The 22,382-nt window shown below is 46.0% G+C and overlaps 1 protein-coding gene across 1 annotated transcript; it reads right to left on the bottom strand.

The window, feature by feature from the left end:
* Nucleotides 1–9,928: 9,928 nt before the first annotated feature.
* Nucleotides 9,929–20,984, bottom strand: LOC134353523 (toll-like receptor 13). The gene is made up of 2 exons (XM_063061522.1): nt 18,001–20,984; nt 9,929–11,616 (listed from the first exon to the last, which is right to left on the bottom strand). The coding sequence occupies exon 1, from the start codon at nt 20,909–20,911 to the stop codon at nt 18,014–18,016; it is 2,898 nt and encodes a 965-aa protein (XP_062917592.1). The 5' UTR covers nt 20,912–20,984; the 3' UTR covers nt 9,929–11,616; nt 18,001–18,013.
* Between the last annotated feature and the right edge of the window lie 1,398 nt (nt 20,985–22,382).

Raw genomic sequence — 22,382 nt, 5'->3', positions numbered from 1 at the left:
AGCAAGATACAATTACAAATTTACATTTTATTTTCTAACTCAACACGTCACGGCACGGTACTGTACTGTAACACGTCATGACAGTACTATAACAGACCAATCTTCAGGATCTCTCATGATTAGCGTGTAAGACATCTGTATAAATTGTTGATCTTAGGAGAACAATTACAGGGAGAAATGTGCAATGCATTGGCCAGCAGGATTCGACAAACCCTGACCAGTACTGCGCTATCCGCTGTGGTTCATCTGCACCTTAGCCTCCTCCACCTCACCTCCTGCCCGATGGTAGCTGCGGGAAGATGGCCTGGCCGGGATGGTGGCAATCTTTGGGAATTGGTGTCACCCGCTGTGAAGTAGGGCCTCGATGGTGGGGAGGGATGTGCCCGCGATGTATTGGGCCGAGTCTGCAACACTGCGTTGTCTTATGCGTTTGAATCGCCGTGGCAGACAAAAATGCAAGCAGTCGCCCCATGTGCCAACCTCCATGCCAATCTAAACTATTCCTAACTACACGCACAGGGACTACAGTTCTCCATTCTCCGCTCGTTCACGTGTCTGTCTAAAAGCCTCTCAATGTGTCTATTGGATCTACTTCCACAGCGTCCCCTGCAGTGCATTTCAGGCGCCTACAGCTAAAAAAAACAGCCCACAAATCAGGACTGTGCCTCCTTCCCGATGGTAGCAATGAGAACAGGGCGCGTCCTGGGTGATGGGGGTCCTTAAGGATGAATGACGCCTTTTTGAGGCATCGCTCCTTGAAGATGGCCTGGGTACCGCGTGCCCAGGATGGAGCTGACTAATTTTATAACTCTCTGCAGTTTATTTTGATCCTGTGCAGTAGCTCTCCCCTCTCCCCATTAGCGGTCAGTCAGAATGCTCTCCACGGTACATCTGCAGAAGTTTGCGAATGTTTCTGCTGACAAACCAAATCTCCTCAAACGCCTAATGAAATATAGTCGTTGTCTTGCCTTCTTTAACTCTGCATCGATAGGTTGGATCACTCAGAGATCCTCAGATCATTGGCCATATTGACACCCAAGAACGTGAAAATGCTCACTCTCTTCACTTCTGATCCCTCTATGATGACCGGGGTGTGTTCCCTTTTCTGACACCTGTATAGCTCCAGTTGAACTCTAATGCTGTGGTGGTAATCTGCAAGCCCTCTCCGCAAAAGGCCATGGGTTAAGCAGAGATTTCTGATGTTACACACGAATAAAATCTGGAATAAAATGGAACGGGTCAATCCAAACCGGCGTTAGTCAATTAGGGCACCCGGTTGATTTCGAAGCGGTAAGGTTGCACTGACTCCGGCGTCCAGGAGGTGGCAGTGTCACACAGGACAACAGGAATTCTGCAGATGCTGGAAACTCAAGCAACACACATCAAAGTTGCTGGTGAACACAGCAGGCCAGGCAGCATCTCTGGGAAGAGATACAGTCGACATTTCAGGTCAAGACCCTTCGTCAGACGAAGAAATGTCAACTGTACCTCTTCCTAGAGATGCTGCCTAGCCTGCTGCGTTCACCAGCAACTTTGATGAGTGTCACACAGGGTTTGGAGGAAAGGTTAAAGATTTAAACAGTATTTTTCACATGTACGTGGAAACATAACGAAATGCGTCGTTTGCATCGACAAGCGCCACTGACCGAGGATGGGGGCAGCCCGCAAGTGTCGCCACGCTCCTAGCACCAACTCCCTAACCCTAGACAGCAGGTCTTTGGGATGTGAGGGGGACCCACGCCGGTACGGGGAGAACATACAAACTCCTTAGGCAGTGGAACTGAGCTGGGCTCTCTGGCGCTATAATCACGTTACGCTAACCCCTACACTGCTGTGGCACCGTGGAAGTAGGAATTGTTCTCATGGGAGCTAGGTGGGACCAGCCCTCAATCAGCTCCATGGCTGGTCATCTGTTTTCCTCTCTAAACCTCATTCTCCACAAGTACACAATAAAAATATGAACGAGTGGTGGAGTGGGGGGAGAGCAGCCTGGGATTAGTTGGATGGAATAACCTGTGCTTTTCAAAGTTCACCATAAATAACCCTGAGATTCATTTTCTTGCGGGCATACCCAGTAAACCCATAATAGATTAATAAACATAATAGAATCAATGGAAGACCTACCAACCTGGGCATTCCACCAGTGTGCAAAAGGCAACAAACTGGGCAAATAAATAAGCAATAAATAGCGAGAACATGAGATGAAGAGTCCTTGAAAACGAGTCCATAGTTTGTGGGAACATTTCAATGAGCCAGGTGAGTGAAGTTAGCACCTTTGGTTCAAGAGTTTGTTGGTTGAGGGGAAATAACTGTTCCTGAACCTGGTACTGTGAGTCCTGAAGCTCTTGTACCTTCTTCCTGATGGCAGCAGTGAGAAGAGAGCATGACCTGGGGGTGGTGGGGGTCCCCGCTGATGGATGTTGCTTTCCTGCAATACTGCTTTGTGTTGATGTACTCAACGGTGGAGAGGGCTTTACCCGTGATGGATTGGGCCATATCCACTACCTTTTGTCAGACCAAGGGCATTGGTGTTTCCATTCCAGGCTGTGATGCAGCCAGTCAATATACTCTCCACTACGCATCTATAGAGGTTTGTCGAAGTTTTAGATATCATGCCAAATCTTCGCAATCTTCTAAGGAGGTAGAGATACTGGTGTGCTTTCTTTGTAAATGGTCTTATATGCTGGGCCCAGATCAGGTCCTCTGAAATAGAACTGATCCTCTCCACCTCTGATACTCTGAGGAGGACTGGCTCATAGACCTCCGCTTTCCTCCTGAAGTCAATACTTGGCTCCTTGGTCTGGCTGATATTGATTAAGAGGTTGTTATTGCATAGATTGGATGTAATTGTAGACCCCACAAGAGGCTGCTAATGCTGGACACTGGAGCAAAAAAAGATCCAAGCAAACAGCTGGATGATAAACACACACAATTCTGCAGATGCTGGAAATCCAGAGTAACACACACACACAAAATGCTGGAAGAACTCAGCAGGTCGGGCAGCGTCTATTGAGAGGAGTAAAGGGTTGATGTTTCAGGCCAAGACCCTTCATCAGGACTGGAAGCTTGAGGGGAGGTATCCAGGAGGAAGAGGTGAGAGGAAGGAATGGAATTAGAGCTGGAATGTTTTAGTTGGATCCAAGTGGAGGCGGGAAGAGCTCAGAGGTTGGGAGGTGATGGGTGGAGTCAACCAAGGGCAGCAGAGGTTGAAATCTGTTAGGAGAGGAAGATTGATGAAGGTTCTCAGTCCAAAATCTTTATAGATGCTACTTGACCTGCTGAGTTTCTCCGGAATTTTGTGTGCCTTAAGTAGCTGGTTGAATTCAGCAGGTCAGGTGGTATCGGTAGAGGGGGAAAGGGCAGCTGACATTTCAGCCTGGGACCCTATATCTGGACTGGAAGCTAAAGCAGAGATAGCCAGGATAAAAAAGGTGAGTGGAAGGGATGAAGTTGGAGCTGACATGTGATAGTTGGATCCAGGTGAGGAGGGAAGACATAGTAGTCATAGTCATAGTCATAGTCATACTTTATTGATCCTGGGGGAAATTGGTTTTTGTTACAGTTGCACCATAAATAATTAAGTAGTAATAAAACCATAAATAGTTAAATAGTAATATGTAAATTATGCCAGGAAATAAGTCCAGGACCAGCCTATTGGCTCAGGATGTCTGACCCTCCAAGGGAGGAGTTGTAAAGTTTGATGGCCACAGGCAGGAATGACTTCCTATGACGCTCTGTGCTGCATCTCGGTGGAATGAGTCTCTGGCTGAATGTACTCCTGTGCCCAACCAGTACATTATGTAGTGGATGGGAGACATTGCCCAAGATAGCATGCAACTTGGACAGCATCCTCTTTTCAGACACCACCGTGAGAGAGTCCAGTTCCATCCCCACAACATCACTGGCCTTACGAATGAGTTTGTTGATTCTGTTGGTGTCTGCTACCCTCAGCCTGCTGCCCCAGCACACAACAGCAAACATGATAGCACTGGCCACCGCAGACTCGTAGAACCTCCTCAGCATCGTCCGGCAGATGTTAAAGAACCTCAGTCTCCTCGTGAAATAGAGATGGCTCTGACCCTTCTTGTAGACAGCCTCAGTGTTCTTTGACTAGTCCAGTTTATTATCAATTTGTATCCCCGGGTATTTGTAATCCTCCACCATGTCCACACTGATACCCTGGATGGAAACAGGGGTCACTGGTACCTTAGCTCTCCTCAGGTCTACCATCAGCTCCTTAGTCTTTTTCACATCAAGCTGCAGATAATTCTGCTCACACCATGTGACAAAGTTTCCTACCATAGCCCTGTACTCAGCCTCATCTCCCTTGCTGATGCATCCAACTATGGCAGAGCCATCAGAAAACTTCTGAAGATGACAAGACTCTGTGCAGTAGTTGAAGTCCGAGGTGTAAATGGTGAAGAGGAAGGGAGACAAGACAGTCCCCTGTGGAGCCCCAGTGCTGCTGATCACTCTGTCGGACACACAGTGTTGCAAGCACACGTACTGTGGTCTGCCAGTCAGGTAATCAAGAATCCATGACACCAGGAAAGCATCCACCTGCATCGCTGTCAGCTTCAGAGTGACAGATGGTGGAATCTGACAGGGAAAGAAGGTGGGCCATGGAACCAAATGAGGGAGGTGGGGCGAGCAGATGGGTGGGGAGTTCCAGAGGGAGGAGTGTATGTGTGTGATGGGCAGATGGTGTGGGTGAAGGAAGCAGGTGATGGGGTGGGGTGGCTGTAGGAGGAACTGGGCATATCAGGAGGAGGAAGAGAAGGGACAGAGGGGGAGCGTTATCTGAAATTGAGAAATTCATTGTTCATGCCTTTGGGTTGTAGATTAACCGGGGGAGTTTTTCTGTTTGAATTGTGTTCATTCTTGTAAAAATTTGCACAATTTCTTTCTTTCTTTTTCAATCTTTTTGTTAATTTCAACATCATACACATTACAAAAAATAAGTGCAGAGCGATTGGGGTTGTATTAATTGATAATTATTTTATACAAGTATATAGTCAAGTAACACATAGTTGGTAAACCTCCCAAAATCTCACAAATTAGCAATAGAATATGTAGAAAATATACATAAAATACAAAAATATCATTAAAAACAGAAAAAGAAAAAAAATCCCATTAGAAAAAAAACTAATCTACCTAAACTAAAAGAAAACTAAGGAAGAGGAAAAGGAAAAGGAAAAGAAAGGGCTATTACGATACCTCAGATAAAACCAATAGTGTCACCACTTGCGATCTTCTCGAAATTTGCACAATTTACGGGTAATTTATATTTATGAATGCTGCTGCAAGTCAGTTTTTCTTTGCACTTGTTCAGAAGTTCACCTGTGCACACATGCACTTGTGCATTTGTCTTTGATTTGGGTAGGTTAAACTCCGTTTGCCATTTCTTTGCCCACGTTTGCAACGGATCTATGTCCGGCTGTGTTGTCCACAACACCATCAATCTCTGTATCGTTTGCAAACTTACCAACCCACCCATCCACGTTTTCATCCAGGTCTTATATATCCCAAAGAGCAGAGGTCGCAGCGTGGTCCCTGCAGGACTCCACTAGTCACAATCGGTTTTGACTTTGATGTGAAGAGCTGACATAACTGTATACAGCAAAGTAGCTAACACTCACGCCAATCCCCAAGAAAACCCAGGATGAAGCCCGAGGGATCGACTGTCCAGAAGATCAGCAGTGCTGTGGTGTTGAGGCTGAGGACGATGGACGAGCCGATGGTCAGCTCACTGCTCCGTGAGACTTTACTCAGCATCGAACTGACTCTGCAGCCACCGGCTCTCGGCTCAGCACCGAACCTGGGCCGGCGGCCGAAGGCCTGTAGCCATTGGGCTCCTGGACCGGCTGCGGCACTGAACTGGTGATGTGGCTGTGGACTTCCTGGGACCCCGCGGTTCATGCTCTGTAAATTGTTTGAACGACCTGTTCTTTCTTTCTCGCACATTGGATGTTTGTCCGTGGTGTGGTGTTATTTTTTAGTCAATACTATTGTGTTTCTTTGCTTTGTGGCTGCCTGCAAGGAGATGAGTCTCATATTTGTATGTAGTATACACACTTTGCACTTTGAACTTTGAACTGAACACCCATGTTCCGGTCATATGGAAGGACTTGCATCAACACACACCCTTCCTAGGCTGCTGGAGGGTTTGTGTAAATGGGTGTTTAATGGCCAGTGTAGGCTGGATGGACTGTTTCCACGCTTAGGACTCAATAGTACAAAGAGGACCAGGCTCTTCGACCCACAATATTTTATTGAGATAGTGGTGAAAGCACAGAGGAACATCTGGAGAAATTTCTGAAACGCCCATCCGCTGCTGTCGTTACTGTGTGGTCGGGAATCTTTCGGAGGGTAGGCCTCAAAATCCCCAGCCTTGCCTGCTTTTGGCGACAGAGAAGGAGGTCAAATCGTTCGGACAGAGATGGCGCTCAGTACTCGGTGTCGGAGAGCTGATCAGAGCTCGAAGTTTTTGGGTGACTCAGAATCGGATTGTGGTCGGCATGGCAGGGAGAGTTTTTCTTCCCTCTCCCGTCTGCGTGAGATGTGGGACATCTGAGAAACTTTGAACTTTACTGTGCTCACGGACTTCTTCATCAAGTTATGGTATTGTTGCACTGTTGTAACTATATGTTATAATTATGTGGTTTTGTCAGTTTTTTCAGTCTTGGTCTGTCCTGTGTTTTTTGTGATATCACACCGGAGGAAATAATGTATCATTTCTGAATACATGCATTACTAAATGACAATAAAAGGGGACTATGTGTCTTCATAATCTAATTACACTAGTAATTAAATGCTCAACTAAAATAGCACTGGACAACAAAGATTTTGCTTCCTGAATACTTTTGGGTATATATTATGGATTTTGGGCTGCCGATCATGAAAACTACCATGAAATTTCCCTATCACTTACCAGTTTAAAAAATTGCCTATATTTGTTATTTCAATCATCAATGACAGAAAATGCAAAGAACTTCTAGTGGGACCGGAGAAAATTGCATGGAAGGCACTTAAGGATGTTGTTGAAATTTTTCTTGCCAACTACAGAGCACCAAACTACGTGCAGCTGGTTGACAACATGCTCCAAGCACACAAAACCATGTCGCTAAAGATTAATTTTCTGCCTCCCATTTGGACTTCGTCCCCTACAAATCTTGGTGCTGTCAGTGACGAGCATGGTGAAAGGTTTCACCAGGACATTGCGGTCATGGAGAAACGGTATCAGGGCAACTGGAATCCGTCAACGCTGGCCGATTATTGTTGGACACTTAAGCACAAAGCCTCAGATATCGAGTACAAATGAAAATCATCAACAAAACATTTTTGGCTTAGTTGAACTATTGCAAAGCGTCAGCACTGTAATGCAATTAAACACATTATATTCAATAGAAGTTAATTTCATGCTTCTCCAAATTCTTACGTGATACAAGTAGTCTGAAGTTATAAACAAGAGAAAATCTGCAGATGCTGGAAACCTGAGCAACACACACACTCAGAATGCTGGAGGAGATCAGCAGGTCGGACAGCATCTATGAAAGAGAGTACAGTCGACGTTTTGGCCTGAAATGTCAACTGTGCTCTTTTCCATGGATGCTGCCTGGCCTGCTGAGTTCCTCTGTTTTGTGAGTCTGAAATTATATTTGTGTTCAGCTTCAAGAAGTCTATCATAAACAAAAAAAACTCTTTTGAAAAAAGTTGTTGACCAGTATTATCCCATCTGCCAACACAATGTCCATATTCCTCCATTCTCTGGGATATGGCAAGGCAGACTTCAATAGGTCAAATGGTCTAATTCTCCTCTTATGTCTTATGGCATATGCTCCACACATTACTGTCTATCTTTTAAAACCGTTATTGTATTTGCCGCCAAAACCACTCAGGCAGCACATTTCGGATATCTAGCACTCTCCATGTAAGGTAAAACACAGTAGCCCTCCCAGAAATCAATTATTATGTACAGAACTGGGTAAAAGTCTAAGGCGAATATAAAAGGCTAGGGTGCCTAAGACTTTTGCACAGTACTGCAGTAATTTTATATATTGCCCTGTACTGCTACCGCAACAAAAAAAATTCATGACATATGTGAGTGATGATAAACCTGATTCTGATATGGGTCTCTGTTGTGGACTGAGAGTGGGAAGGGGGAGAGGGAGCACCAGAGAGACATTCTGTAATGATCAATAAACCAATTGTTTTGAATCAAATGACTTTGCCTGATATCTAACGGTTGGGTGTGCCAGCATCAGTGCCACTCCCCATTCCTGGCACTCCTTCTCTGCCACCTGTCCCACATTCATTTAGGATTCCTGGAATGGATCATCACAAATTTCAGGAGGCTGTCACGCAGTCTTTCCACATTAATTTGTAAATCAATGTTGTACAGGTTTTATGTAGAGCATATCTATATATGTTAAGTCCTGTATTATATACAAAAAATATTTTATATATTATGTCAGATATGTTAACATGCCGCGGTTAAAACAGCAAGTTCCCTTATGTAAATGTCTGGCTGAAACTCCCCAAACATTTGCGATGGTGGGATCTTGTTGGTCTGCCTGACGAGGATGAGATAAAGTGTTGGGGTTGAGTTGTTTTCTTCCAGGAGGACCACCGCCTTGTCGTAAAGTTTGGAGACTCGCGTGCCTCAGTGACCCAGAGAGCGATGTGGCTGGAGTCAGGGCTTTATGCTGTGGCTCTCGGTAGGGTCACCCATGTCAAACAGGTCAAAGGGTAGAGGACAGACCAAGAGTGGGCCACTGGTCCTTCAGGTTCTGGGGTTCATCTCAGGGCTAACAACCCGGACTGGTGAAACAAAATTGTGATGGAAGCAGCAATGAGGAATCCCTTTACATCTGAGTGCGACGGTATTTCTGACTCTGCACTCAGGACTTGTGTGACTGGCAGTCATGAAAACCGAGGGGAAGCTACTGGCACGATGAAGGAAGCCCTGAACCCCGCCAGAGATGGAGGACCTTCATTGCTGCTCGAAATGCCAGCATAACGGGCAGTAGATGAGTCAAGTTGCTCTGGAACTTCGCAGACCCAGTAGGCGAGTCACCCAGGCCCATGGTGCTGATCAGCAGGCATGACAGTTCCTTCTCCAACACCAGCAGAATGGGGGCCGTCAGCTCACAGGGCGATGCCACATCGGGCCATGATGGAGGTTATAGGAAAGAAATGGAGAGGGATGGGATCAAGTGGAGAGGCACTTAACTGAAAAGTGAACCACAAAAGGGAAGGTCATTGGGTCTTGTTTCACTAGAGAGCGCAATAATTATAGAGAATACAACTGATACATGTGGCAATCTCTCAACCAGTAACAGACATAATGCAGGGCATTTGTATGTTGAAGAAGACTGTTAAAAAACAAAGCAGAATCATAGAACCGTAATAGCACAGAGGAGGCTATTTGGCCCATTTAAACCGTGCCAGCTACTAAATTATTCTCTTTCTTCCCTCCCCAACCCCGAGTAGCCCTGCAAATTAATTCCACTCAAATGCCCATTTAATTCCCTTTTGAACACGGCTCTTATCTTCCTCCATGCTTACAGCAAACAAAGAATACTGAATGAATACTGGATACAGCGTCAGGTAGCGTCTATGGAGAGGAATAAGCAGTCAGAGTTTTGGGCCGAGACCCTTCATCAAGACTGAAAGGAAGGGGGAAGAAGCCAGGATAAGAAAGTGGGAGGAGGGGAAGGAATACATGCCAGCAGATGATAGGTGAAGCCGGACGAGGGGGAAGGTGGATTCCTGGAACGGGTTACAAATTGCTGGAGGTCATCACAGTCTTTCACACAATGTTTTGTAGATGTATATACTTAACATGTATGTAAAAACACCACAGACAAAGACTGTTACAGAACTTTATTCTGAATGTAGTCCTTAAAATTACTTTCTCCCAAGAAATTCATTCTGAAGACTTTTGACTGTACAATGAACATATCTGAAAGTCTGAGTTCTTCCTTATGAGTTGCTCTGTCCATATTCAAACCTGTATTGGGAACTGCCCGTGTAAACATGTCGGGGGGAATCACACACTCCCAGGACTGTGTGTCTTTGTGCAGGATTCTCTAAAGGTGACTTTGCAGGTTGAGTCTGTGGTGAGGAAGGCAAATGCGATGTTAGCATTCATTTCGAGAGGACTGGAATCTGAAAGCAAGGGTGGAATGCTGAGGCTTTATAAAGCACTGGTGAGGCCTCGCCTGGAGTATTGCAAGCAGTTTTGGGCCCCTTATCTTAGAAAGGATGTGCTGACACTGCAGAGGACTCAAAGGAGCTTCACGAAAGTTATTCCATTCCAGGATTGAATGGGTTGTCTTATGAAAGGCATTTTGACAGCTCTGGACCTCTACTCACGGGAACTCAGAAGAATGAGGGTTGACCTCATTGAAACCTATCGTATGTTAAAAGGCCTTGATAGAGTGGCTGTGGAGAGGATGTGGTGAGAGAGTCTAGGACCAGAGGACACAGGCCTCAGAATAGAGAGTTATCCTTTTAGAACGGAGATGAGGAGGAATTTCTTTAGCCAGGGAGTGGTGGATCTGTGGAAATCTGTGGAAGTAGATATTTAAGGCAGAAGTTGATTGGTCAGCGCATGAAGAGATACGGGGAGAAGGCAGGAGATTGGGGCTGAGAGGGAGAACGGGTCAGCCATGATGAAATGACAGGGCAGACTCGATGGGCCGAATGGCCTAATTCTGCTCCTACATCTTATGGTCTTATGGACTTCTAAGTAGGGGGATCACACACTGCAGTGGGATGTTACTTTAACAACCTGGCTGCACTGACACAGAGCAAAGACAAACTAATGGCCTTTCATCTCAATCTTACTGGAATACTAATGAGAGAAAACTATATTTAGGCTGGAGGGTGCCTTGGGGCAATAGCGTGCGGGAGTTGTTGGTCTTTCAAATGCATGCGGGTTAACCAAAAGACTACTAGAGTTTAAAGGCAGGAGGTCTGTGACTGTTCCGCGGGGATCTGTACTGGGGCCTCTCTGCTGTCTGTGATTTTATTTATTTACCCTACTATGCAAAAGCCTTGTTGCTGTTGTTCCTTCTGGCACATCGGGCAACATTTTTACCATTTCCATAGCATTTGTCCTTTCTTTTTTAACGAGGTTAGGTTGTTAGCTCAACAATCAACCCAGCATGGATGGAAAACGTGCGGGGAGCCGGCCGGATTCGAACTTGGAACCATTCAACTTGAAGTCCAGTGCTGTTGCCACTACACCATGCAAAAGTCTTGACACACATATAAAAAAAATTCTGTAAAGTGAAGATGCCTTCAAAAGTAATGAAATGAGAAGTTTGTAAATTGCAAAAAAAAAGACTATAAAAAACAGTAAACAGTAAAAAAAATCAAATCAATATTTGGTGTGACCACTCTTTGCCTTTAAAACCATGAATTCTCTTAGGTACACTGCTGTGCAGTTTTTTAAAAAAGAAAATCATCTGGTAGGTTGTTCCAAGCATCTTCAAAATCTTGCCAGAGTCCTTCTGTAGACCTTGGCTGTCTTGCTTGCGTCTATCTCTCCAGGTGACCCCAGAAAGCCTCAGTGATGTTGAGATCTGGGCTCTGTGAAGATCATACCATCTGAAAACACACAAAAAAAAAAGTTGAGGGCACTTAAGACTTTTGTACAGTACCGGATTCAGAGATAGAGTGTAGAGCAGGCCCCTCTGGCCCAACATGCCATGCCACCCAGCGACCCACCGATTTAACCCCGGCCTGACCACAGCACAATTCACAACGGCTAATTAGCCAACTAACTGGTACACCTTTAGAATGCGGGAGGAAATCGGAGCACACGGAGGAAACCCACGCGTTCACGGGGAGGAACGTGCGAACCCCTTACGGGCAGCATCGGAATTAAATTTGAAAATCTGAGCTGTGATAGCATCACGCTAACTGCTACGCTGCTGTGGCACCATACAAATGACCTGGCTGAGAACGTAGATGGGTGGGTTAGTAAATTCGCAGATGAGACGAAGATTGGTTGAATTGTGGAGAGCACAGAAGACTGGCACAGTGGAATATAGACCATAACACATGGGAGCAGGATTTGGCCATTCAGCCCATCGCAGATGTGGTAGAGAAATAGTAGATGGAGTTTATGTGAAGTGTTATACCATGGGTGCATGGCGCGTGGCCAAGTGGTTAAGGCGTTCGTCTAGTGACTTGAAGATCGCTAGTTCGAGACTTGGCTGAGGCAACGTGTTGTGCCCTTCAGCAAGGTACTTAACCACATATTGCTCTATGATGACACCGGTGCCAAGCTGTTTGGGTCCTAATGCCCTTCCCTTGGACAACATCGGTGGCGTGGAGAGGGGAGATTTGCAGCATGGGCAACTGCTGGTCTTCCATACAACCTTGCCCAGGCCTGCGCCCTGGAAACCTTCCAAGGCGCAAATCCATGGTCTCATGAGACTAATGGATGTCTATAAACACCATGGGAGATCAACTGTAAAGAGGTAGCACACAGTTACTGGCAAGACCCTTAAAACTGTTGATGTGTGGAGGGATCTTAGGGTCCACATCCACATCTCCATGTAAATGGCTGCATGGATTGATAGGGTGGTGGAGAAGGCATATATGCATGCTTGTCTTTATTGGTCCAGGAATTGAGTTCAAGATTTGGGATGTTAAGCTGCATCTGGAGATATTCGGTTCAGTTTTGGTCTCCTCATCATAGGAAGGATGGGGAGGCTTTGGAAGGGGTGCAGAAGAGGTTCACCAGGATGCTGCCTGGTTTACAGGGCATGTGCAACGAGGAGAGGTTGGACAAATTTTGGTCATTTTCTCTGGAGCATCAGAGACTGAGGGGAGATGTGATAGAGGTTTATAAGATTATGAGAGGCATAGATAGGGTAGACAAGGTTGAAGCACTGCCAGGGGTTGAACAGTCATGGAAAAATACAACACAGAAACAGGCCCTTCAGCCCATCTAGACTGTGCCAAAGTATTTAACCCGCCTACTCCCATCAACCTGCACTGGGACCATAGTCATCCATACCCCTACCTTCCAAACTTCTCTTAAAGTTGAGATTGAGCTTGCATGCACCACTTGCTCTGGCAGCTTGTCCCACATTGTCGCAGCCCTCTGAATGAAGAGGTTTCCCTCATGTTTCCCTTAAACTTTTCTCTTTACACCCTTAACCCATGACCACTAGTTGTAGTCTCACCCAACCTCAGTGGAAAAAGCCTGCTTGCATTCACCCTCTCTATATCCTTCATAATTTTGTACACCTCCTCTAAATTTCCCCTCAATCTTCTACGTTCTAAGGAATAAAGTCCTAACCTATTCAATCTTTCTTTAAAACTCAGGTCGTCCAGTCCCTTGTAAATTTTCTCTGTACTCTTTCAACCTTATTTACATTTTCCCTGTAGGTAGGTGACCAAAACTGCACACAATACTCCAAATTAGGCCTCACCAACGTCTTATACAACTTCAACAAAATATCCCAACCCTTGTATTTAATACTTTTATTTATAAGGGCCAATGTGCCAAAAGCTTTCTTTACAACCCTATCTACCTGGGCTGCCACTTGCAATGAATTTATGAATCTGTATTCCCAGATCCCTTTATTCTAGCACACTTTCAGTGCCCTATCGCTCACTGTGTAAGACGTATCCTGGTTGGACCTACTGAAGTGCAACACTTCACACTTGTCTGCATTAAATTCTTTCTGCCATTTTTCCAGCTGGCCCAGATCTCAGTCTTCCTTGCTGTCCACTACATCCCCAGTCTTGGTGTTACCACAAATTTGCTGATCCAGCTAACCACATTATCATCCAGATCATTGATACAGATGACAAATAACAATGGATCCTTGTGGTACTCCACTAGTCACAGGCCTCCAGTCAGAGACACAACCATTTACCACCATTCTCTGGTTTCTCCCACAAACCCAATGTCTAATCCAATTTACTACCCCATCTGGAATGCCGAGCGACAGTAACTTCTTGACCAACCTCCCATGTCGAACCTTGTCAAATGTCTTGCTAACATCCATGTAGACAACATCCACTGTCTTGCCTTCATCAACTTTCCTAATAACTTCCTCGAAAAACTCTATGAGATAGGATAGACATGATCTATCATGCACAAAGCCATGCTGACTATCCCTACTCAGTGCATGCCTATCCAGATACTCATATATCCAGTCCCTTAGAATATTTTCCAAAAACTTTCCCACTACTGATGTCACTGGCCTATAATTTCCTGGTTTACTTTTAGAGCCTTTCTTAAACAGTAGAACAACATTAGCTATCTTCCAATCCTCTGGTATCTCACCTGTCGCTAAGCATGATTTAAATATCTCTGCTGGGGCCACTCCCATTTCTGCACTTGCCTCCCACAGGGTCCAAGGGAACACCTTGTCAAGCTCTGGGGATTTACCCATTCTGATTTGCCTCTAGACAGAAAAACACCTCCTCCTTCATAACCTGTATTGGGTCCATGAAGTTGATGCTGTTTTCTCTTCACTTTTGTAGACCCTCTGTCTGTCTCATGAGTAAATACAGATGCAAAACACCTAGATCTCTCTCATCTCTTTTGGCTCCACACATAGATTGCCATTCAGATCTTGCTGAGGATTAATTTTGTCCTTTGCGATCCTTTTGCTTTTAACATATCTTTAGAATCCCTCAAGATTCTCCTCGCGCCTTCTTTTAGCCTTCCTGATTTCTTTCTTAAATGTTCTCATTTGTTCCTACATGCCTAATCTGGGCCTCAATATCTCTTGAAAATCAAGGTTTCCTAAACCTGCTATCCTTACCTTTTATTCTGACAGGTACATACAAACTTTGTACTCTCAAGTATTTCACTTTTGAAGGTCTCCTACTTACCAAGTACATCTTTGCCAAAAAGCGCTCGTCCCAATCTACGCTTGCCAGATCCTTTCTGATACCATCAAAATTGGCCTTTTTCCAATTTAGAATCTCAACACACACACCAGACCCATCTTTTTGCATATTTACTTTGAAACTAATGGTGTTGTGATCACTAGATGCAAAGTGATCTCCTACACAAACTTCTGTCACCTGCCCTGTCTTATTCCCTAATTGCAGATCAAGTATCACACATTCTCCTGTTGGGACTTCTATATACTGATTAAGGAAACTTTCCTGAGCGCATTTGACAAGCTCTTATCCCATCTAGTCCTTTTACAGTATGGGAGTCCTGGTCAATATGTGGAAAGTTAAGATCACCTACTATAACAACTTTATGTTTCTTGCAACAGTCTGTGAACTCTTAACAAATTTGTTCCTCTGAATTTGGCGGATTGTTGGGTGGTCTGTAATATAGCCCCATTCCTTTCTTATTCCTCAGATTCCCCCCATAATATCTCACTAAAATGTTCTCCAGTCCATCCTGACTGAGCATTGCTGTGACATTTTCCCTGACCGGTAAAGCCACCCCACCTCCTTTAATCCTTCCCACTCTGTCGCGTCTAAAACAACAGAACCCCAGAATATTGAGCTGCCAGTCCTGCCCCTCCTGCAACCAGGTCTCACTAACAGCTACAATGTCATAATTCTACATGTTGATTCATGCCCTGAGCTCATCTGGCTTTCTTACAATACTTCTTGCATTGAAATACTCGCAGCTTAGGATGTTAGTGGCACCATGCTCAACCTTTTGATTCCTGGCTTTGTCTGAGGTCTTAACAATATCTGTCCCTCCATCCCATAGTGTAAGTAAATATGATAGAGGCATTTTAGGGTGGGTGGGCATGGATGGGCAGAGAATGGAGGCGTGGTTGAGAGTGTGCTGACCTTTTGCATCACAACCTGGTACTCCAGCTGCAGTGCTGTCGACAAAAAAGCCTTGCAGAGGGTGGTTAGGGGAGCAGAGAAGGTTACTGGGGTCTCCCTACCTTCTGTCCAAGACCTCTTTCAGAGTCGATGCCTCCAGAAGACACGGTACATCATTAAAGACCCCTCACACCCTCTCCATGAACTGTTTGTTCTTCTGCCATCAGGCAAACATTACAGGAGCATCAAAACTAAAACCACAAGGCTACTAAACAGCTTCCTCCCACAGGCAGTCAGACTGCTAAATAGCTGCTCCACCTGACTCTGCTTTTGGACACTTTTAACTTGCACTGGACACTTATAACTGATTTTAACTGACATGTGGCTGTTGTGTTTTACTATTTATTGTTATGTTTATTATTTAGTGTTGCATTTGTTATGTTATGATTGCACTGCTCCTGAGAAATGCTGTCTCATTCTGCCCTGCAGAGCTGATGTACAGTTAGAATGACAATAAAGTTTTTTGAATCTTTGAATCTTTGAATTTGGACTCTGACTGGGCAGAAGGGTGTAGTTTAGTTTGGCATTTAGAAACATAGAAACATAGAAAATAGGTGCAGGAGTAGGCCATTCGGCCCTTCGAGCCTGCACCGCCATTTATTATGATCATGGCTGATCATCCAACTCAGAACCCCGCCCCAGCCTTCCCTCCATACCCCCTGACCCCCGTAGCCACAAGGGCCATATCTAACTCCCTCTTAAATATAGCCAATGAACTGACCTCAACTGTTTCCTGTGGCAGAGAATTCCACAGATTCACCACTCTCTGTGTGAAGAAGTTTTTCCTAATCTTGGTCCTAAAAGGCTTCCCCTCTATCCTCAAACTGTGGCCCCTCATTTTGGATAACTAATCCATTTAATAACTAGTTCAATTATTTATCCACAATATTGTGGGCCAAAATGGACTGTTCCTTTGTCAAAGAGAAGTACACAGAAACAGGTTCTTTGGCCCATCTAGTCCATGCCAAAACCTCTTAAACTGCCTATTCCCATCAACACAGCCCTCCATACCCCTACCATCCGTGTACCTATCCAAACTTCTCTTAAACATCGAAATCGAGCTCGCGTGCACCAATTGTGCTGGCAGTTCGTTCCACACTTTCACAACCACATGTGAAGAAGTTTTCCCTCATGTTCCCCTTAAACTTCTCACCTTTCACCCTTAAAACCCATGACCTCTGTTTGTAGTCCCACCCAACCTCAGTGGAAAAAGCCTACTTCCATTTACCCTGTCTATACCGCTCATCATTTTGATTTCCTGTATCAAATCTCCCCTCAATCTTCAATGTTCTAAGGAATAAAGTCATACTATTTTTTCCCTTTATAACTCAGGCTACACTATGTTCTAAATGTCTAAAACCAGACAGCATGCATTGAAGGTGAATGGGGTCCAGTTCACAGGAGATCTGTGGGGGAGGTTGTGTTATACTGTGAGCAGTTAGTGCCTAGAATATGCTGCCTAGGGTGTCAGTATCATAGAGGTGTTCAAGAGGCTCTTAGGTACAGTATGTGCAGGAAATGAGAAGATATGAACATTGCGTAAGCAGATATGAGTGGATTAGTTAGGCATTTGAATACCAATTAAATTAGATTGGCACATCATCATGGGGGGAAGGGCCTTTCCCTGTTTCGTCCTGGTCCGAGTTCTACATTCTAAAGGGTTGATTTGTGGTTAAAGTTGCGTGAACCTGGGTTCCATTTCTTTGGGAAGAAAGTTTGAGGTGGCGACTTAAGGGGGGTGGGGTTTGGGGTTCTGTTTACATTAATTAGCAACTTGATAAGTTGGGATTCTAAAACAGGAGGGGAATTATCCTAAACCGAGATAATGAGAACAGCCAATGGTATTTAAAGTGGAAGTTGACAGGTTCTTGACTAGCAATGGCTTCAAAGGTTACGGAGAGAAGGCAGGGGAATAGGGGTTGAGAGGGGTAATAAATCAGCCATGATGGAATGGCAGATCAGGCTTGACGGGTCGAATGGTCTTCCTCCTCTCCTGTGTCGTTTGGTCTTACTTCTACACATCTGAAGTATGTTAAGGAACAAGAGTATGAAATGGTGGGGCATCCTCTTGGTCTACTTTCCCCGCCCACCCGAACACATCTGGAGGTGAAAGGCCAATGACTAAGTCTTCGGGCTCGCGTCCCGGTCAGTGTAACGCACCTGGGCTGAGAGTTTAGTACAGTAAGCTCTTGTGCTGGATGAGCGAATACGCCGGTTTCCTAGAAGTTGAGCAGTCTGCTTTGAGAGCGTCCCGCAACTTGGCCCAAAACAGCCTCTGGCCTGCGTCATCAGTGGGCCAACTGATGTAAGTCTTCTTCCACAGCAGCTTCCGCAGGTGGTGGTAAGGAGACCACACGTGGCCAGGGATCTCATCGAGAAAGACCAGGATAAGGACATCGCTGTATTCATCGAAGAGCCTGTACAGGGCTACCTGCATCTCCATCGAGCACCACTCGCTTTGCAGGTAACTCTTGGAGATGACGCAAAGCGTCTTCTTGCTGTTGTATATGGCGTCGACGATGTTCTCCACGATGGGTTTGCCGACCGCAAAGTCCCTGTGGTGGAAGCAAAGTCGGTGAAACGGAGGACCCTCAGTCTCCAAGTGCGGCATCAGCTGGTCAAACACCCAGTCCTCGTCGTTGGAGTTGTAGGACACGAAGGCGTCGTACTGGTGGCCCCGAGTATGCGACCTCCGCAACTGTTTCTCGCGAATCCACGCACGGAGCAGGTAGTAACTGTAATAAAAGTTCCACTTCCCTTTGTGGTACAACAGAGTCGTCACCACAAAGGCGAAGATCGTCAGCGCACTGAGGCAAAACGCCTCAAAACCGTCGTTGCAAATCAATCTGTCGAACTGTGCCAAGGGTTTTTTCCCTCCTTGGCCCTCACACGAGTAGTTGTAGAACAGAGGCACCTCTACCTTACTTTTCACCGCCCACCACAGAAACCACAGGTTCTCGCACACGCAGCCTAACCGGTTCTTCTGGAGGTCCAGGTAGCTGAGGTTGCCCAGTTGAAGGATATCGTTCTTTCCGACGACGCGGATACCATTGCTCCCGAGCAGCAGGGTGGTGAGGCTGGCCAGGTTTTCGAAGAGGGCCTGTCGGATGGACTCCAGGCCGGCTCTCTCCAGGCTCAGCAGCCGGAGGTTGACCAGGTTGGCGAAAGTCTTGTTGTGCATGGTTCCGAAGTCCAAGTGAATGTCGTTCATCCGCAAGACTTGCAGTCGGCCGAGCTGATGAAAGGGCAGTGTGTCCAGAGTCATGAAGTTGTTGTTGGAGATGTCCAGAATCTGGAGCCTCTGGAGGCCATCAAACAGGTTTCCAGGTAGCGACATGCTCTCGGAAGTATACTGTCTTTGCAACTTCAGCATGCGGAGATTGCGCAGCGCATCGAACGGGGACGAGTGGTCGGGCGCTTTCGCGAAGGTCAACTTGTTTTGGGCCAAATCTAACACTTGCAACGACCGCAAATCTTTAAACATATCCTTCGAAAGATCCGACAACCAGTTCCCATCCAAGTAGAGCCTTAACAAAGATCGGAGTCCTTCAAAACCTCCGTCTTCAATCTTCTCAATGTGATTTCCGCCCAAATCCAGCGTGATTAGCTTGGAAAGGTTGGAGTAATATCGATTGTAGATAATGGGAATCCTGTTATTTCGTAGCTTTAAGTGTTCCAGGTTCCCAAGATGCATGTAGGTCTTGGGAAAGATTTCTCCGATTGCGTTGTTAGTGAGGGATAGAAACTTCAGTTTACTTAGACCAGCAAAGGCAGAGGTGTTGATGAAATTAATTTCGTTCAACGCCAAAGTGAGAGTCTCCAGGTCGGGAACCTGTCGGAATGCATGAGACCCAATGGCCGAGATGCGGTTGTACCTTAACGAGAGGTAACGCAGTTTCCCCAGGCAAGGGGTGGTCGAGCTACATTGCCTTCCGTCGGGGCCCACGGCGCACAGAGAGACATCTCGAATTAAATTATGATCCAGTATTAAAGTTTGTAGATCGTTGGGAGCGCCTCCACAGGTAAACATGTGCGGCGTTTTAATCCTGTTGTGGGACATGTCCAGAAATAAAATTGAATTGCACCGGCTGAAGGCCCCCTTCACTTCCCGGAAACGATTGCCCTCCAGGTTGACTGACCGAATCCCCCGCTTCTGAAAGATCCCGCACAGAACTCTCAGCGTGTCGGTGTTTTTCAGCTTCAAGTAGCTGAGGGTGATGTTTCTCAGGGGCGCATTTATGTTCCGCACAGTTTCGATCACCTCGGCCGGTTCCAGCGGGTTGGCCCCGATGCTCAGGGAGTGCACACCGGATAAATTGATGGAGGTGAGGTTCTCGGCTCGCGACAAGCTGCAGTTGGACATGTTCAGGTAGTTAATGCCGGCAAAAAAATCGGCGGGAGCCCAGAATCTGGAGAGGGGGTTGTCGGCGAGAAGTAAACTGCTCAGCTGCGGGGGGAAACTGGTCGAAATTTCCAAATATCTTATTCTGCAGCTCTGAAGATACAATGTTCTCAAAGCATGAACTCGTCTCAGAGCTGCAATTACAGACGAGGCGTTCCTGAAATCATTGAAGGAGATATCCAGAATTTGGAGTCTTTTCAGGGGGAAGACGGCGGCTCCGGAGAGATGCCCCAACTTGTTGTGCTGTAGGCTGAGGCTGGTGAGATTGGACAGGGATATGAAGGCGTCTTGCTGCAGAGACTCCAGAAAGTTGTGGGACAGATTGAGTTCCCGCAGGGAATGGAGTTTCCAAAAGGCTTGCGGTGCGATTCTGCTCAGGTTGTTGCGGTCAAGCCTTAGATACTCCAAAAACACCAAATTTTCCAGTCCTCTCTTAGGCAAATCGCTGATCATGTTGCCGGAAATGTTCAGAACCGTGGTGTTGGAGGGGATGTCCGAAACAGCGTGGGCCAGCTTTTGGATACCCCGGTTTACGCAGTTTAGAGAGTTCGTCCGAAGATATAAACTTACACAGTTTCTGAAAGCCAGACAACTCACCGCTGGCATTTCCCTCCAAGCTAAAAGAGCCAGAAAGCTCCCGAGCAGCTCTGCTCCGGAGAAAGGCGCCATGCTGACCGGGCCCGGGCAGCACTCAAAGCGCAGACCACCCGATTATTCAGTCGGCACTTTTATCTCCGGGGCAGCTGGGTTCTCAGCCGACACGGAGTCTGAAACATTCTGCACCACATCCGTAAACGTTGCATTTCTCACAAAACTTCCTTGCTGGACCAGCTGGGGGAGGGGTGCTGGCAAACGCTTATGTTGATGTCATAGTTTCTCGCCAATTCGAGAACCAGCTTCCAACAAACACTAGTTTCATTCTGATTATGGAGAAGTTTTTTGTCGTGGGAAGGTCAAGACACATTAATATTAAAGGTATCCGTTAGTCTTGCGAGACCATGGATCTGCGCCTGGAAAGTCTTCACTCTCCATTAATATTATGATGGTGGATAAATACTCAATGGCCACTTTATTAAGGACCTCCTGTACCGAACAAAGTGGCCTCCGAGCGTATGTTCGTGGTCTTCTGCCGCTGTGGACCAGTCACTTCAAGATTCGATGTGTTGTGCGTTCAGAGTTGCTCTCCTGCACACCACTGTTGTAACGCGTGGTTATTTGAGTTACTGTCACCTTCCTGTCAGCTTGAACCAGCCTGGCCATTCTCCTCTGAATTCTCTCATTAACAAGGTGTTTTTTCCCACAGAACTGCCACTCACTGGATGCTTTTTTTTTTGTTTCTCACACCACTCTCTGTAAACCCTAGAGATTATTGTGCATGAAAGTCCCAGGAGATCGGCAGTTTCTGAGACTCAAACCACCCCGTCTGGCACCAACAATCACTCCACTTAGATTGCATTTCTTCCCCACTCTAATGTTTGGTCTGAACAACAGCTGAACCTCCTGACCATGCCTGCATGCTTTTATGCATTGAGTTGCTGCTAGGTGATTGGCTGATTAACGAGCAGTGTAACTTGATCATGGCTGATTTTGTTATCTCTCTTAAACCCGTTCTTCTAGCTTCTCCCTGTAATCGTTGATGCCCTTACTAATCTTTAAAGGATAGAATCAGAGAGGACAGGGAAATTTTAATTGGGGAAAGGCAAATTATGAGCCTATAAGGCTAGAACTTGCGGGTGTGAATTGGGATGATGTTTTTGCAGGGAAATGTACTATGGACATATGGTCGATGTTTAGAGATCTCTTGCGGGATATTAGGGATAAATTTGTCCCGGTGAGGAAGATAAAGAACGGTAGGGTGAAGGAACCATGGGTGACGAGTGAGGTGGAGAATCTAGTCAGGTGGAAGAAGGCAGCATACTTGAGGTATAGGAAGCAAGGGTCAGATGAGTCTATTGAGGAATATAGGGAAGCAAGAAAGGAGCTTAAGAAGGGGCTGAGAAGAGCAAGAAGGGGCTGAGGAGAGCAGGAAGGGGGCATGAGAAGGCCTTGGCGAGTAGGGTAAAGGAAAACCCCAAGGCATTCTTCAATTATGTGAAGAACAAAAGGATTACAGGAGTGAAAATAGGACCGATTAGAGATA

Source organism: Mobula hypostoma, chromosome 11 (genome assembly GCF_963921235.1).
Source record: "Mobula hypostoma chromosome 11, sMobHyp1.1, whole genome shotgun sequence".
In the NCBI taxonomy this organism is placed as follows: Eukaryota; Metazoa; Chordata; class Chondrichthyes; order Myliobatiformes; family Myliobatidae; genus Mobula; species Mobula hypostoma.
This window is presented reverse-complemented; position numbering and strand designations above follow the sequence as displayed.